This window comes from Nanorana parkeri, unplaced genomic scaffold (assembly GCF_000935625.1).
Source record: "Nanorana parkeri isolate BGI_ZX_2015 unplaced genomic scaffold, ASM93562v1 scaffold3098, whole genome shotgun sequence".
Classification (NCBI taxonomy): domain Eukaryota; kingdom Metazoa; phylum Chordata; class Amphibia; order Anura; family Dicroglossidae; genus Nanorana; species Nanorana parkeri.
Window position 1 is genome coordinate 44,375 of NW_017309366.1, and position 15,745 is coordinate 60,119.

The window sequence follows — 15,745 nt, forward strand, 5'->3', positions numbered from 1 at the left end:
GTCTGCGCCCCCCCCCCCCCTTTTTCTTCCCCTCCTCTTCCCTTTCCTCTCCCCCCTTTTTTCCCTCCGTAGGCCCTCCCCAGTGGTTGCCGGGGGCGGTGAGACCCTGCTGTCCCTGAAGAGCATCACTCTGGGCGCTAAGCCATCCCCACTTGGGATGGCCGTCATCATTATGCTGGGAATCCATATGCCTCAACTGCAGCTATTGTCTAGTTTTTTACCTTTATTGTTTCTTATTTCGCTTTTAGCGTTTATTTCTTCAATCACAGCTGGCCTTCTTTGCGTTCTGTGTGGGAAATGTAGTTTCCCTTCCCACTCAGCTGTCAATAGAATAAAGATATACACTATAGCTATTTCCAACTTGTGGGACGAGTGCAACTGTCCAACAGGATTGGCTGGGGCCCCACGAACAGCGAGGTGACGTCATCATCACGCCGCCGCACTTGATGCCGTTATAGCGCCCACGTGAGCCACCGACACCAATATGCGGCCTCGAGGCGGCGTTCTTGTTGGTTGGTGGCGTGGAGGCGTCTGGCAAAACTGTCTCTCCCACGATAGGAGCAGAGACGAGACGGCGCTCTAGTCTCTTTTTCCCGTGACTAAGTCAGTGAGTGGAACACATCCATCCGAGGTAAGCTGATCGATCATAAATAGATAGGAGTGATATCTCCTCTTTCTATCCTCTATGAAAAACATGACCCATATACCTCGGTGATCAAGTGTTGTGTCCCTCCTCCCTTTGTCTATCTCGTGTAGACCCTTACTGCGCTGACTGCCTTTCGCCCCCTGCTCGAAATCGGGGTCATTTGACTCTCACCCCTCATTGGCCCACTGGGAAGGACCACATGGGATTTGCCGTCCGGGCGGTTTTCGCGTGGGAACACACACATATACCTGCATGTGCAAAACTAGCAGGTAAGATTTGACCCAATTCACTCCCACTTGAAATAGCAACTACGATAGATATCATATCTAATGTCTTTTCTACACTATGCAGATATCTCCCTTCCACTCCTGAAGAAGCGCAGAGTTGCGCGAAACGTTGAAGCTGCTCTTCCCCACCCCTACCCTTCATTAGCAGTTACCATCGACTACATGATCACTACCTAGGTCCTCGACACCATGACATAGTGGGAAATTGTTGTCATCATTCTGGTCCTACTACTTGATTGAGCTTCACTAGCACTGTCACTATTTTGTGATTATATTAATCCAACATACAGTCTATTATGGTAGTTTAAACTGGGTGCAGGGCAGGATTATCCAACCTGCTCACCATAGACCATACATTTCCTCTGTATTATAGTATTTTTTATTCATGAATTTTTTGTTATCATCATATAATGAATTAATTTAAGTATATTTATGCTTGTAATCTAATGGTGAACTGCACTGCTCTTCGATATAATCATGACCATCTGCAATATGTCTTAATCATGTGTCCCAAACTATGTGATCTCCGATTATCATTGTGAATACTTTGGCATGTTTTCTTAAAGTGGCCACAAGCCACTTGTAGGTTGGTGTCAGTGGAGAACAGATCTGCTCCACCTCCCAACCCCTCAAGCACTACCCACAGAATTAAACACCCATACATAGTGGACACTAGACTAAGCATTATTGTGGACAAAGACATCAAACCCACTACTTGGGACGAAATAGCATGTGGATTCCTAATTGAATCAACACTGGTTTCTATACTTTAATATGCTTGTTTAGATGCTCCCCACCACCAATTGTATCATGTTCTGTTCTTAGGGCCACACTTTGTTCCCAAAGCAGTAATAGCGAAGAACAATATTGCACTCCATAGCCCTATGAACAACTTTGTCAAGGGCCTTTCTATATCTGCTGTTACAGCTACTGGACTCTGAGCCTGATCCCAGATCGTGACACATATACAGTAAACTCCCCATATCCGGCATTTGAGCAACCGGGGGGAAAAAATCGAGGACATAATTTCTTCGCCAGTTGCTTGATAGACATACAGTAAGTGCACACTAAAACATTTTGTTACCAATGTCAGCAACTAAACTTATTTAGTTGCTATCGAAACTTTCTGTTTACATCTTGCTGCGGCCAACGGCTAGATTCCTCAGCTGGCAGGTGAATGTAAACAATGGGCAGTGGGCGCGGGCAATAGCCAGCTATTGGCTATGGCAATTTGAATTAGCCAGTAGCAGAAACCAGCCAGTGGATAAATGGGGGGGATGGGCTGTTGCATGAGAGTTAGATTCCTCAGCTGGCCTGATCCCAGATCGTGACATGGAGGCTCCTAGATCTGAATGGCATTCGAGATCTGAATTGCATTCGAGAGTTCCCAAATGTCATTCGGGTCTGGGAGCCCCAGCTTTAGTAATACTGTATATGAAAAAAACAATACCGGCGCCTCTGGTTGCAAGATGGGCTGGTTGTGAAGTTGGCTTAAACACTCAAAAGGCAGCTCTCACTGGTCAAAAAGAACATCGATCTAGGAAAGGTCTATGCGTTTCAGGGGCACACACCCTTCATCAGAACCTCCTCAGAACCTCCTAAAACTCAAGGGGGCAGAGGATGCTGATGTGCTGTACTCCTTCAGACTTCCGCTGCTAGCGATTTTATACTTCATCATCATTTGTATGCTTTTAACCACCGACTTTCCTGCCATTCGGAAATTCGGATCCCGAATGCCATTCAGATCTAGGAGCCTCAGCTTTAGTATTATTTGTATATTTCTTCTCCTGACTATTGCAACTCCCTCCTCACTGGCTTAGCTTCGCAAAGCACTGGAGGAACAACGAGGGTCGCACTTGCGACTGGGCCCTGGCATTCCTCCAGTTGGAGGTGCCCCAGAGAAGAAGAAGAGGGCCCTAATAATGCCGCCCACAATGTTTGTGGAATTCAGGAGTGTGGCAGACGCTGTAGCTGGAGAGTGAGGAGGGGAAAACTACATTTTCCAGCAGTCAAGGCGGTGATTGAGGCGAAAGTTATGGACTGGAGGTCCAGGCAGCATGGCCTCTGGAGAGAGAGGTGCGGTAATCAGCAGGCTAGAGGGACAGAGAACCAGAGAATGGAGAGCTGCAGATACCAAGGGTAGTTGATACAATGTCCTCCTCATTTCCCCCCCCCCCCCTCACTGATGTCTGTGTCCCCCTCCATACTGTCTGTGTTCTACCCAGTGACATCCCCCAAACCCCTCCACCTATAATAGACATGAAGCAAGCCAAGGTCAAGCACAACCAGGTAGAGAAGGTACAAAACAGCAACCAAGATGCTAATCAGGATATAAAGCCAGAGTCAGAAGTCAGGGCATCGAGATATCGCAAAATAAGCGGGGTCAAATCACAGGAGAAGTGCACAGGTCAGGACACAGGAAGCAAAAGCTGACAACCACTCAGCAAATTCCCATGCTGAGGTTTAAATAAGCAGTCCTACGCAGTCCATGCCCAATTCATTAACCATGTAATCCCATGCAACATTGCAGTAGCCAAGGTAGATCTTCAACGTGGACAATGTCTACATACATTTCTGCGGACATACATGCGTGATTGGCCAATGCGCAAATCCTCATGCATTACTGTATGCACGATGTTGCTGACAGGCTGATTTACAAAGCGTTCGCACAGCTTCTCACTGTTCGAATGACATTCTCAGCACTGTATGATCACTAGATGGAGTCGAGGAACATAGTCATTCCTATGCTCCGTGGAACCATCTTGTGGACATATAATGTTGCGAATCTCGTTCTCACAGTGAGGAGCTGTGTCAACACTTTATAAATCAGCCCCTATGTGTTCCTTCAAACACACATCTGCACTGAGGCCTCGTTCAAACCAGACACAGTGCGTTCCAGCCAAATTCTGGCCGGAACGCACTGCATCGCATTGCAGCCGGCTCGCTATGTTGTGTGGGCAGAAGGGAGCGTGGCGGTCCATTGAAGTGAATGGAACCCTAGCCACGCCCTCTAACCACAATCGGCAGCACACGGGAACGGAGGGCACATCAATGCCTGCGGTCCAGTCCGGTCCAAACAAAATGCGCCACTATTTTGTTTGGACAGGACCACAGGCATTGATGTGCCCTGCGTTCCCGCGCGGCCAATCGCATTGCGGCCAGAGGGCGTGGCTACGGTGCCATTCACTCCAATGGACCGCCACGCCCCCTCCTGCCCCACAACATAGTGAGCAGGCCACAAAGAGATGCAATGCGTTCTGGCCAGAATCGGGCCGGAACGCATTGTGTCTGGTGTGAACGAGGCCTAATGCTGCACAATAATGGGCTCTCCCGTCCTCCCCCATTTCTTTTTGTCTGTTTTTTTTTTATTTAGTGACAAGTTTTATTGATGTAATGATCTGTACTGCCTGACAGAAATAGAAACACAAATGGAATGGGAACAACTGAATACAGTAAACATAATGATAAGCAACTACCCCATATCACTAAATAGATGTAATTTGTAACGGCGAGTCAATCGATTCCTGGGTCAGGGGAATCAGCAAATTTGCCAAAGGGTCTGTTCACACCATTGTACTGTGGTAATGCGTGCACTGTCACAAAGTTACGTAGATTGGTGTGCTGCGGTGCAATTCATTCTAAGGCTGGGCACACACCTTACAACCATCGCAAGACTTTTGTCTTGCGACGGTTGTAAGGTACTTAAAAAAACGTGCGATCTGCCTATCTTGCATAGGCAGATCGTACTTGCGATCATCGCAAGCCACGCCCCCTGAGGGGCGGGCTTCCGATGACCGCAATGCCGAACAGGCAGTGTGCGCTTGCGCACACCGGCCCGTACGGCTGTTATCGTACGGACATGCTACACACCCGCCGAACATCGTACGATGCTCGGCGGGTTTTCAAACATGTCCGTAAGTTTAAAGTCGTGCGACCTTACAGTAGTAGAGGTCGCACGGCTTCCACACACCTTACGATAATCGTACAATCGCGGGATTTCCCCGCCATTATCGTACGATTATCATAAGGTGTGTGGGGACCTTAACACCTTAGGCAGTAATTTAAATGAATAGACTGCCCAAGGCAACACACAATAAGGCATGGCGCAATGCGCATTAAAAGATGTGTGTTTAACATACTGTAGTTGATCACGATGGTGTGAATGGGCCCTAAATATTTTGACAAAGATTCATCGAGTCTTCTGGATATGAAACAATTCGCAACTCTCGATCACCTGGAATCTTATACTGCATGTCTCTCCATAGATCAGGAATCTTAATGTGAAAATTCCTGAATTGAATGTTAAACCTTGTTAGAATACGCATTACTTTGTTTAGAGCAATAACGTCTGCAGTATACATTTTTGATCAGTAGATGGCATTGTTTATAAATTCTGTTATATATCTATGGTAGTTACTCTGTTGTATTGTAATAAGGTAGATAATAAAGCTGTGGCTTCCTTCCTGTTGCCAAGCCATGTGCAGCATATCAGACTGCGTGCTTGTGTTCCTCTGTGAGGCTGTGCAAGACGTTCCAACAAGCCTTAAAGGAGAACTATGGGGTCAAGGCTTTTCCCCATAGTTCTACTTAAGGTAACGGGAGGACACAAACTGGCGTCCTCCCATCACCCTAAGCTCAGTATACCGCGAGCTACAGCTCCCTATATACTGAGACGCCGCAGCTGAAGCAGATCCTGACAATTGTGCCGGGATCCGCCCAGCTGCGTGACTGACAGCTGGCTCTGCCTATCTAGAGGCAGAGCCAGCTTTATCCGCCCCCTCCCCCGTCCGTTCCGCCAGTCAGCGCTGGAGGATCGGAGCGGGGAGGGGGGAATCCAGCCCCTCTCCTGTCACGGCAGAGAGCCATGACAGGATCGAGAGGTGAGCGAACGCCGGTATGTGTTCGCTCACTTCCCGATCTACTGAGCCGACCTGTGACAGTCTCATTGTCACAGGTCGGCTAGAACTATGAGGCGAGTGAAAAGCACTCACCTCATAGTTCTCCTTTAACCCTGAATTGAATGCCATTGGTCTGGAATTTAGCAACAGACTGTCACGTACCTTGACTGAGAGAGGCACGAGTGCCTGAAGCTAATGCTGTAGATGGCAGGGTAGAGTTCTGGATGCTGGACGTAGTAGAAGAAGCCGACCATCAGGTGAGGATACCAGCAGCAAGTGGTTAGCACCAGGATAAGTAGATGAAGCAGAGTCGGAGACAGACCCGATTGGTATCTTGCAGGCAGGCAATGTACAAAATCAAGAAGCAGGGCGATGTCAGGAGGCCGGCCGGGGCAGCAACTTGTGAGCAGAACAGTACCAAATCAGAATTCAGTGGGTAACCCGGGGTCAGAGGGCAGGCAGGAGACAGCAGGATCAGGAAACAAGCCGGGTCAAACAGAAGCCAGGGATCTCAAGTCTCCCTGATGTCCGCGAGAGAGGCATTTTCACCCTGAAAGGTTTACTCTGAGTAAACCTTTCCGGTAAGATATCAGTGGGTAAAGTTTCAGAGTGAGGCTTGCCTCCTGGAGGAAGGTCATGTGATCTCTAGAGTAGCCTCAGAACGAGGCTTGGCTCTCAGAAGGAAGATGCTACTTGCTGCACAAAGAGTCAGACAATAGCATAGGGAACAGCTAAGTCTCTCTCAGCAAGGTGCAAGTGTAACAAGCATTTCTAAACAGCCCGTTTGGCACCACTGGCAGGAATGTGCGTGTGCAGATGTGCCATCACGCTGCCAATATTGCACACGCAGTACGTGCAGAAGCTGCACTATGGACACCGACTGAACTTCCCTGACACAGACACACGCTTAATGTTTTGTTGGCAGAATATACATAAAACACACAATGTGGCCCATTCTGATGACAGAGTAGGACATTGATGTCTTTGTTCAGGTCGAGTGAATCATTTGAACGCTAATGCAAACAAAAACATGTAAACAATAGTAGTACTGAAGCAGTAAGCAAACTATACGGCACAGTAAAAGGGGGAAAAAAAAAGCCATTTATTCTGCACAGCGTGTTAGTGTGTCAGCAAGTGAGTGTGTAAGCAGTTAGGGATGTATAAAGGGCCTGCTTTCCTTCTCTCAGCTACTACTGCAAACAGCATTGGAGCACGGTAACACACCAAGCAAAATGGGAAAGGTAAGCACCTGATAATAATAATAATAATAATAATAATTATCACACAGAAGTAAGGTCTTAAGGTGCACATACACCTTACGACCATCGCAAGACCTTTGTCTTGCGATGGTCGTAAGCGCATTGAAAATTACAGTGTATGGGCACCTTTAGATGCGAGTCTGGATGTGTGTCAAAGTTGGCCAATTTTTTATATGACTCCACTTTGGAAATATTCTTCCACTTTGTAGTGTTGAAATACAAATGTCATGACAGAGGTGGTCTTTCTGCCCTCTGCTATAAAAAGGTCTCTAACATCTTAGCCCTACACAGGGGCGTAACTAGAAATCACAGGGCCCCATAGCAAAATGTTGTATGGGGCCCTGTGACTTCTAGTTATGCCCCTTGCAGAGCCCACTTGAGATCCAGTCGCTGGGCCCCGCCTCCTTCTCTGCTGCCGCCCACGGGCCCCGCCTCCTCCTCCACTGCCGGGTCCAGCCTGCTCCACCGCCGCTGCTGGCTCTCATTAACTCCGCAGCGGCTGTGAGAAGAACGCGCTGCTGCACAGATCACTGTCAGTGATCTAAACAGAAGTGCATTCTTCTCACAGCCGCCAGTGAAAGCCACCAGCAGAGGACGCCATAGCGACCCAGGCGGCCCGCACGGCATCTGGCCGGGCCCCACTGTGCCCTGGGCTCCATATCGGCCGCCTGGGTCGCTATGGCGATTGTTACACCACTGGCCCTACACCTCACTAACCTATTGAATGCCCTCCACTACTCATCATGGTTCCCAGCTCACACACCCATCATCCTGAAGCCAGGGAAGGAGAAGCAAGATGAAAAACTTCAGACCTTTTTCTTGACTAAATGTGGACTTATGTTTGGATTTTTATTTATATCCCCATTTAGGAGATTTTCTCTCCATTTCTGTCTCAGAGAAGTAAAATCTTTCTCTTTGTGTCCCACAGATCACCTTCTACGAGGACAGGAACTTCCAGGGTCGCTCCTACGAGTGTAACTCTGAATGTCCCGACCTGACCTCATACTTCAGACGCTGCAACTCCATCCGTGTAGAAAGTGGAAACTGGATCCTGTATGAGCAACCCAACTACAGAGGACACCAGTACTTCCTCCATAGAGGAGAGTATCCCGACTTCCAGCAATGGATGGGCTACAATGACTCCATTAGGTCTTGTCGTCTGAGTCCCCAGGTAATACCATATTGTGTACTCTGGATTAAGGGTCAAAGCTGCCCATAGCTGTTAGATGATAGTGTCCTATTATGACTGCTTCCAGTCTCATTTCTACGAGGTGAAAGACATGCCTGCAGCTGCTAGTACTATGCTCATGGGTGTACGTTGATTGTAAGACACCTTGTTCTAAGGTCTATTTGTCCTGCACCAAAGGGGTTGCTCTCCTCCCCACTCCTATTTCCCTTTCTGTAGGACTAAAAAAGAATCCTCAGCTCAGCCAGGAATTTTAATTATGGTTGAATAAATTGTGAAACACAGTTGGATCATTCACTGCCAATTCCCTGTATGAGCACCCCAACTACAGAGGATACCAGTACTTCCTCCATAGAGGAGAGTATCCCGGCTTCCAGCAATGGATGGGCTACAATGACTACATTAGGTCTTGGCGTCTGAGCCCCCAGGTAATAACACACAGGCTGGTGATCACCAAAGCGGCAACAATGTACGCAGCACTTTACATAGTACATATTTACATCAGCCCCTGCCCTCAAGGAGCTTACAATCTAAGGTCCCTATCTCACATACATACACAGAGGGCCAATTTAGAGAGGAGCCAATTAACCTCCCAGCATGTCTTTGGAGTGTGAGAGGAAACCAGAGTACCCGGAGGAAACCCACAAAAGCACAGAACATGCAAACTCCTTACCAGTGCTGCCAGACATAAGTGCTAACCGCCAGTGGTGTCACAAGGGGGTGCAGCCCGCACCCAGGTTCCACCATTGGAGGGGTGACACCAAAATGACTGTCAGTCATTTTGGTGTCACCCCCTATGAAAAGTCGGGCACTCGGTCACGGACCGAGAGCCCGACAGTGTCAGGAGAGAGATGGGGATCGGGCGGCATACCTCATCCAGCCGGGTGAACGTCCCCTCCTCTCTCTGCGGGCGTCCATCACCAAGATGACCGCTGGCAGGCGTCAATAAGATGGTCGCGCTTTCGCAATGTCGTCATTGCGCGGCAACATCACGTGCATGCGCGATGACGTCACGGCGGGGTGTCACCCGGTTTCCGCTCCGTGTGACACGCAGCCTCGGGACGCCCCTGCTAACCGCTACACCACTGGATTCACACCATTACAAAATAATGCAGAAGTAGTGGTCCCTAAAACAGGAAATATGTGCAGTAGGTGACAACAAGCAATCAGCATTCAGCTAACCTATTCCGATCAGTTAAGAGATGATTTGCGATTGGTGGCTATAGGTTGCTGTACACAACCTTACTTTTCTATTACTATTCTATGAGTAGGTTCACCCCAGGTTCTGCAATGATATGTACTCATTTTCTCAACGGCTCCTCGGTGGATTACCCCATAGCAATAGGAGCAGAAGGCACCCCAGAAAAAGTAACTAGGAGCCTTAGCTTAGTGTGTCACAGTAGAACCAGAGGTAGAAAAGTGTTTTGTGCTGGGGCTACGGAAAATGATAAAGATGTTGTGAGGGATTGAACAGTTTATGTGTTTCAGCACTTGCCATTTTTCCTATGCTTTTATTTGGTTGCAACTATTTAGGTACATGTCACATTTAGTTTTGTTGCGCCTTATTTTTATAGCACCAAGGTTCCTTCAGAATCAGGATCTACGAGAGAGAAGACTTCCGAGGTCAGATGATGGACTTCACTGAGGATTGTCCTAATGTCTATGAGAGATTCCGTTACAATGACATCCACTCTGCCCATGTCCATGAAGGCTTCTGGATGTTCTATGAGGAGCCCAACTACAAGGGACGTCAGTATTACCTGAGACCCGGAGAATACAAGAGATACAGCGACTGGGGAGCCTCAAACTCCAGAATTGGCTCCTTCAAACGCGTCCATCACTTCTAGTAAAGTGCTAAAATTGAATACAATCTTACAATAAAGCTGATACAAAAATAACCTTCAGTTTATAGGCTAGTTTTGTGTTTATACTCTTTTATAACACATTATAGTGTTTACTATCTAGATCTCGATCTGTATTCAACTTACATAGTTACATAGTTACATAGTATTTGAGGTTGAATAAAGACATTAGTCCATCAAGTCCAACCTATTAGGATCTCATTCTAGGAGTACCTGTACCCCTGTATATTACGGTCCCTTAAGAAATCGTCCAAAAGTTTCTTGAACAATTCCACATTATTTGCTGAAATCACCGCCTGTGGCAGTGAGTTCCAGACCCTAACTGATCTTACTGTGAAGAACCCCCTTCGCCCCTTGTGCTGGAATTTTTTTTCCACCAATTTTAGGTGATGGCCTCTAGTTTTTGTAACGGAGTTAATTTTAAACAGTTTATCGCTAATGTTGCTGCCACCATTAAACATTTTGTACATGGAGATCATATCCCCCCTTAATCTCCTCACCTCCAATGTGAACATGTTTAAATTTAGTAGCCTTGTCTCGTAGCTCTGGTCCTCCATACCCCTAATTAGTTTGGTTGCCCTCCGCTGGACTTTTTCCAGCTCAAGGACATCTTTTCTTAGTACTGGTGACCAGAACTGGACCGCGTACTCCAGATGAGGTCGAACCAATGATCTATAAAGTGGCAAAATTATAGACTTGTCCCTGCAATACATCCCCTTCTTAATACAGGACAAGACCCTGCTAGCTTTGTTTACAGCAGCCTGGCACTGCAAACTACCTTTCAGTTTGTGGTCTACAATGACCCCCAAATCCTTCTCCATTTCTGACTTCCCTAGCGGCACCCCCATAATTGTATAACCCATTTGTTTATTTTTAATTCCAAAGTGCATTACTTTACATCCTATAAACAATGCAAAATAGTGTGTCGGAATGTGCTGCACAACAATGCAACATGTGCTACACCAGGGGCGGCCACAATTTTTTGTGTTACGATCTACTTTTTAAAGGGCCAGCTCAATGAGATTTACCAACGAATGGCACCGCAACGCACCTACAACAAAACACAGGGTAGGTGTGATTGTGATGAAAGCACTGTACTATTATGAATGGGCCCTTAGTTAGACCTAGCACTCTTATATCAGAGGAGGTAAACTATGGGACTATTACCTATGATGGTAAAATGAAACCTATTACCTATAATAAAAACAAAACAAAAACTAACGCTCCTAATTTTAGTCTGTAGGTGGGGGCACAGTCTGTTAGGTGGGGTACAGGGCTGGGTAGAGATAACACAGGCTGCGGTACACAATGCCCCCTCCCTCTGATAAAGACAGTCACTCACCCTGCCCAGGCCTGAGTAGGATTTGTGTCCCCCAAGGGATCGGCTCTCAGATTCCCCCAGAGTAGCTGCATGCTGAGCCACGGTCGGCTTCCAGTATCAGCGGCTGTGCCATGACACAGCGCCACCTGCTGGCCAACAAAGCAAACTGCACCCGGCCAACAGCAGCTGAGCTCCCAGGTAAACAGAGCAGCTAATTCCAACTTACGATCGCGATCTACCAGAAATAGCTTTGCGATCGACTGGTAGATCGCGATCGACCTTTTGGGCACCCCTGTGCTACACCATCAGTGCACACCAACACAAAGCGAATTACCTTGTCTTTGCTTTGGAACAGCATTTAACAACACTGCCCACTGCAGCCCAACAGGCCTGATGTGTACAAGCCCTTAAATTAAAGAATTGTATATAATCATATAATACACTATAGAGACTGAAACTATAAATCGTACAGAATCACTTTCAATCAGATGATTTATCTTCTACCCGCATGTTGCAAATAACTCAAATGTTGCTGAGCAACAAATTCTGTTCTTGTTGCTCTTCCTCATAGTTTTTTCTTCTGTTTTTTTCCCCAACGATAGTTTGTATAATAAGAATGAGCATTGCCCCCCCCCCCCTCCCCCAAAGACCGGAAACCTTGAAAAAGAAAACCAATACAGCCATTATGTCTATGTAATAGTAAACTGCAATATATTAAGCAGAATTATCATTTCAATAAAGTGTAAATGAGTCACAGGCGCTGTAAGGGTGGATCTCCTTTTTATACCAGTATCTTCTCAAACAAACATTGTATATTGTATACACCGGGGCCCCGCACTGCCGACGGGCTTCTCAGTTCAGTGAGGGGGCGGGTCCTGTGACTCCCCTCCCGGCCGCGTCCATTGTAACAGGCGGCGGGAGGGGAGGTGAGTCAAAGGAGGCGTGTGTGTGTCACAAGCCCCGCCCCCTGCAGTGCACACATCAAAACTCCCTGGCTGCTGCAATCCCCTGGCTGGGTAAGTCCGAGCTTACACTGTAATGTTCCCTATTATAATCTATTTCTCTGATTAAATGATTACAGACAGGCCTCTGTTCTATCAAAGTTTGAGACTATGTTAGAATGGGTGACCGGTCACGTGGTCACACATTTCAATGTAATCTCGCCCAGTTTTTCGGAGGTGGAATGTGTGATCACCAATAGGTGAAGCATTCCAACGCTTTCTTCGCTGTTCCAGGGCAGATCGGCATCGCAAATCGCATGTGCCGGAGAACCGATCTGCCCTGAAACAGCTGATCGGTCCTGAAATGTCACTTCTATCCGACTTTGTGAGTGCGGTGGAATGTGAGATCGCAGTCGGAGAGAAGTGACATTTCAGGACCGATTAGCTGTTTCAGGGCAGATCGGTTCTCCTGCACATGCGATTTGGGGGGCCTCTTACATGGGTATCAACGGTACTGGAGCAGGATGGCAGAGGTGACAGGGGGAGGGGGTGGAGGAGGCAGGGCCACAGCAGAAGCAGGTAAGAAGAGTTGGGAGGAGGTACAGGGAAAGGGATCCTGATGACCAGCACAGCCCACCTGGGACCCTGTAGAGCCCACCATAGAGAGTCTCAGGTGACCCCTGGGAGGGACAATAGCTAACAGTGCTATACTCCCAAGGGTTGGGGAACCCAGAACTACATGGCATCTTCTCATCCACCAACTAGTCATGAGAAACCGAGGACAGGTCTCCAAAATACCCCCACCATGAAGACTACCATGCCCTCTTTTGACCAGATAAATCCACCAATTGTAGGGAGAGCAGAAAACACAGTGAAGATGAATGACATCCTCTTAAGGACCCTCTTATGGTCATATCTTTCCAATGCAGACTGCCAGTACCCCCCCCCCCCAACCCAAGGGCCTGTGTTCAGGCCTGGTTGCTCAGGCCCCTTCATTACATCCAGAGATTGGTGGAGAATGTGTTGCTCTACAACGCGGTGCACAAGGTATTTCCAAGAACAACAGGAAAACAGAGAGGTGGGGGAGCGCAATTAGGTAAAACATCATTGTCTATGTGCATCTACTGTATGTATGTATGTGTGTGTGTGTGTGTGTGGGCAGGAAATAGGAAAACCTGTTGCTTTGCTCTGAGTTTGCAATGAATGGTCCCTTTAAAAACTTGTTAGCATTCAGAATTTAAGACAAAACTGACCCAAAACCATCACAGGATCCCCTTACCGCATTTTCACATTACATTTTGCAAGACGGAAAAAGTTAATTTTTGCAATTATGCAACTTAAATTCAGCTAGGACCCCAAGTCATCCCGGTGCTTCGAATTAATATGACAGCAGAGTGTTCCCTGTACACTCACACTGACAAATATTATATTCATAGCAGGTTTCCTTTCAAACAGATGCACGTTCCATAAAGAATCACAGCATTTGTGTTAGTTTAATGTTTCCTTTCTCATCATTGCGTATTTCAAAGACTAAATGATCTCTGCTGTTCTGGGATAAAAAAAAAATATCTAGAGGCAGAGCAAGCTGTACCCTCCCCCGTCCGTTCCGCCAGTCAGCGCTGGCGGATCGGAGCAGGGAGTGGGGGAATTCCTGCAGGGAGCTGTGAGTGACAGTCACGGCTCTCTGCAGGGATAGATCGAGAAGTGAGCGAGCGCCGATATGTGTTCGCTCACTTCCCGATCTATTGAGCAGACCTGTGACAGTTTCATTGTCACACGTCGGCTCGAACTATGAGGCTGAGTGATTTTCACTCACCTCATAGTTCTCCTTGAAAACTAGGGGTGTCCCGATACCACTTTTTCAAGACCAAGTAAAAGCACTTCCCCTCATGTACCTGCCAATACCAATTACCGATACTTTTTCTTAAAGGGACAGGTGACATTAAAAAAAAAAAAAAAAAAATACAGACTAATGATTTTAGGCCAATTTCTTTATGATTATGAAGAACTTTAATTTAAGACTGTTTTAGAACAATAAAACATTTGTATTTGCTTTCACACAGCTGTTGTGAAACTACAAATCTGACCATGCATCTGCCTCTGGGATCATTTAACCTATTCATGTACTGTACTTGGTATCTGTGCAACCCTAGTATAAAGTATTGCTGGGAGTTGTACTCCTCTATAGTATATAACTTATTTGTACTTGTGGAACTAGGCCAGAGACTAGGCATCACATACAAAGAGGCCCATTCTCCTGACAGATCAGTGCACACACCTTTTAGCTCAGGTTCGGTAAACCATTTTAACGCTAAAGCAAGCACAGAACGACAAACAATAGCTGTAGAGAAACACAAAAAGACACAGTAAAGGGAAAAAAAGCCATTCATTGGGCGTACTGTGCACAGTGTAAGCAGGTGAGGGTGCATGCATCTGGGGGTATATATAAAGCCTGGGCTCTTGTTGCCAGTCACTAGTTCACACACAGCATAGGAGCTCACATCCAGCAAAATGGGAAAGGTAAGCAACTTTTTTATATATGTCATATTTTGTGGAATAAAATGTTGTTTTAATTTTATCCAGAAGACTTGGCTGATGATATGTTGTACGCATATATAATACTGTTAGGATTGAAATTCACTGTTATGTAGCTCCTCCTGTGAGGATCACTTACATGGGCTGTTTTTGTGTTTAAAATGAACAAGCTATCAGTGCTATTAGTGGATTATGATTTGCCATATAAGTGAGTCAGGACAATGGCTCTGTGATCAGCAATTGTATTCCCATGCAAGGCAGTCAGATGATCCCCCCTGCCCCCGTTAGTGTGCACCACCAGCAAATCCCCCATGTCTATGAGAGATTCCGCTACAATGACATCCACTCTGCCCATGTCCATGAAGGCTTCTGGATGTTCTACGAGGAGCCCAACTACAGGGGACGTCAGTATTACCTGAGACCCGGAGAATACAAGAGATACAGCGACTGGGGAGCCTCAAGCCCCAGAATTGGGTCCCTCAGACGTCTCCATGATTTATACTAATCTGATGAAACCATAAATGTATTTTCTTCACAATAAATATGATAAAAAATAGCAGTCATTATATTTTTTGTTTTTACTTAGTTATGCCAAAAGTAGAGCTAAACCCCAATCTCTAAATACACATTTAGCATTTAACATGTTAATCTATTTTTAAAGCTTTTCAGACCTTTAGATCTAAAGTTTTCATGACATGGATGGGATGGGCTTTGCATGTCCATATGGCAGCACATTTTTCTAATGGTACTCCTGGGTAAGGATGAGCTCAGGCTTGGACCAGTCTGGACCTGAGCTGCTCCAAACCCAGA

The 15,745-nt window shown here is 46.7% G+C and overlaps 1 protein-coding gene across 2 annotated transcripts; it reads left to right on the forward strand.

Annotated features, from left to right (window-relative positions):
* The first annotated feature begins 7,034 nt into the window (after positions 1-7,034).
* Positions 7,035-15,440, forward strand: LOC108802763 (gamma-crystallin-3-like). Of its 2 annotated transcripts, none has more exons than XM_018574619.1 (4): positions 7,035-7,072; positions 8,019-8,274; positions 9,858-9,986; positions 15,301-15,440. In XM_018574619.1, exons 1-4 carry the CDS (start codon positions 7,064-7,066, stop codon positions 15,438-15,440), a joined length of 534 nt encoding a protein of 177 aa, XP_018430121.1. In that variant the 5' UTR covers positions 7,035-7,063. The 2 variants fall into 2 exon arrangements, with proteins under 2 accessions (XP_018430121.1, XP_018430120.1); XM_018574618.1 differs by having other exon boundaries at positions 8,019-8,261; positions 9,851-9,986.
* The last annotated feature ends 305 nt before the right edge of the window (positions 15,441-15,745 follow it).

Bases quoted from the DNA above. Each gene is read 5' to 3' on its own strand.
- LOC108802763 (XM_018574619.1), top strand. The intron at 8,275-9,857 runs GTGTACTCTGGA...TATAGCACCAAG, and splicing joins TCCCCAGGTAATACCATATT to GTTCCTTCAGAATCAGGATC. The intron at 9,987-15,300 runs GCTTCTGGATGT...ATGTCCATGAAG, and splicing joins CTCTGCCCATGTCCATGAAG to GCTTCTGGATGTTCTACGAG.